The sequence below is a fragment of the Rosa chinensis genome, chromosome 4, assembly GCF_002994745.2.
Source record: "Rosa chinensis cultivar Old Blush chromosome 4, RchiOBHm-V2, whole genome shotgun sequence".
Taxonomy (NCBI): Eukaryota; Viridiplantae; Streptophyta; class Magnoliopsida; order Rosales; family Rosaceae; genus Rosa; species Rosa chinensis.
Window position 1 is genome coordinate 43,333,632 of NC_037091.1, and position 1,565 is coordinate 43,335,196.

At 40.1% G+C, this 1,565-nt stretch overlaps 1 protein-coding gene across 1 annotated transcript; it reads right to left on the reverse strand.

Annotated features, from left to right (window-relative positions):
- Positions 1-335: 335 nt before the first annotated feature.
- On the reverse strand, positions 336-1,565 carry LOC112199359 (zinc finger BED domain-containing protein RICESLEEPER 2-like). Its single transcript, XM_024340389.1, has one exon. It carries the CDS (start codon positions 1,563-1,565, stop codon positions 336-338), a length of 1,230 nt encoding a protein of 409 aa, XP_024196157.1.

Genomic DNA, 1,565 nt, shown 5'->3' on the forward strand with positions numbered 1-1,565 from the left:
CAGCAACTTCAATATACTTGATGTAGCAGCCCAGAATTGATGAACTTAAAGAAAACTTGATGAAAATAAATTGAAGAGGTAAGTCATAAGACTGATTGCATACCAAAACTTTTGCACCGGCAGAAAACTGAACTATGCATCTTCTTCTTTATGTTGCAGCAGTGGTCGTAGAAGAGCTTGGTTCATCCAATCTAAGTCCAGCAGTTTCTACAAATTAAAACAGAAAATTGATAGTGAGTACAAGTTTAAGAAAATGGCAGAAATCGCAGAAACGAGTAAATTCAATCAAATATTTGCAGAATTATACCTCTCTCCATTGCTTCTAGCTCGCAATACTACTCTAGCTCAGCCACAGTTGGTTCCTTGTAGAAGTTAGGTGTTGTATCCCTCAGCGAATCACTTGAGCAGACCAAACATTCCACCATTTTAGGTGTTAGGGAACTCCTATAAGGATCTACCACCCTTTTTCCCAAACTGAAGGCATTTTCACTTGCGACGGTGCTGCAAGGGATGGAAAATACATCCTTTGCAAGCTTTGAAAGTACCAGATATGCATTGGCATTAACTTTCCACCAAGCTGTCCCATCGAAACCCGGTGTCAATGGATGAACATATCGATCAGCCAAGTATTTGTCAACCTCATTCGAGATCATCTCATTTTGTTCATCCATTCTTTCTTGCATTAAATCAGCCAATATTTCAGCTTGTCCACCATCAACACCCTGAAACTCAACTTCCTCCATTGGCTGACTTCCATCAACGGGTGTGGTTTGGGAAAAGGCTGCATCACTGCGCCTATATTCGTCGTACATCATCATTAAAATCCCCTTTAACTCACTGGTTATTGTTGCAACTCTTATCGGTGAGGAACCAACTTTGGCAAATGCCTTTTTTTGGTATTGCAGTTTCCACCTAGGATCTAAAACATTGGCTATGACGATGATTTTGTTCATTTGTTCAAATGAACCCCAATACTTATCGAACTTGTCTTTCATCCCACAAGCCACCCTTTGCAAAATAGGGTCTCTATCATCATTCATCTTGCTATCAATCTTTGTTTGCAGCCCTATCAACTCAGAGAATAGCAAATGTGCTGTCACTTTCTTCCAAGCGCTCAATTTCATGGTTGCTTCGTAAAACTTCCCAAGAAAATGCACAAAAGCTTGTGCATTCCTCCAATCTTGTGATGAAGGAGCACCTGCCCTTTTCTTCTTAGTTTTGGCATCTGTCTCGTCGAAGTACTTCTTAAAAGCGTCATCTTCATAACCCATCCTTTCAAACACTTTTTCATACTTTAATGCTGCAGCCAACATTAAGTATGTGCTGTTCCACCTAGTTATAACATAAAGGGGAACATTAGCAGTGTTGCTCAACGGTTCAAGCACTGAAAAATCCCTAAATTTATCAAGTCTACTTGAAGAAGACCGGATAAACTTCACACAGTGCCAAATAGCCTCTATCCGATCCTCAATCTCATAGATTCCATCTCTCACAACCAGATTTATGATGTGACAAGCACACCGAAGATGTAAAATGTCCCCTTTACTCCTAAGTCTTCTCTTCAT

Bases quoted from the DNA above. Each gene is read 5' to 3' on its own strand.
- LOC112199359 (XM_024340389.1), bottom strand. From the start codon at position 1,565: ATGAAGAGAAGACTTAGGAGTAAAGGGGACATTTTACATCTTCGGTGT.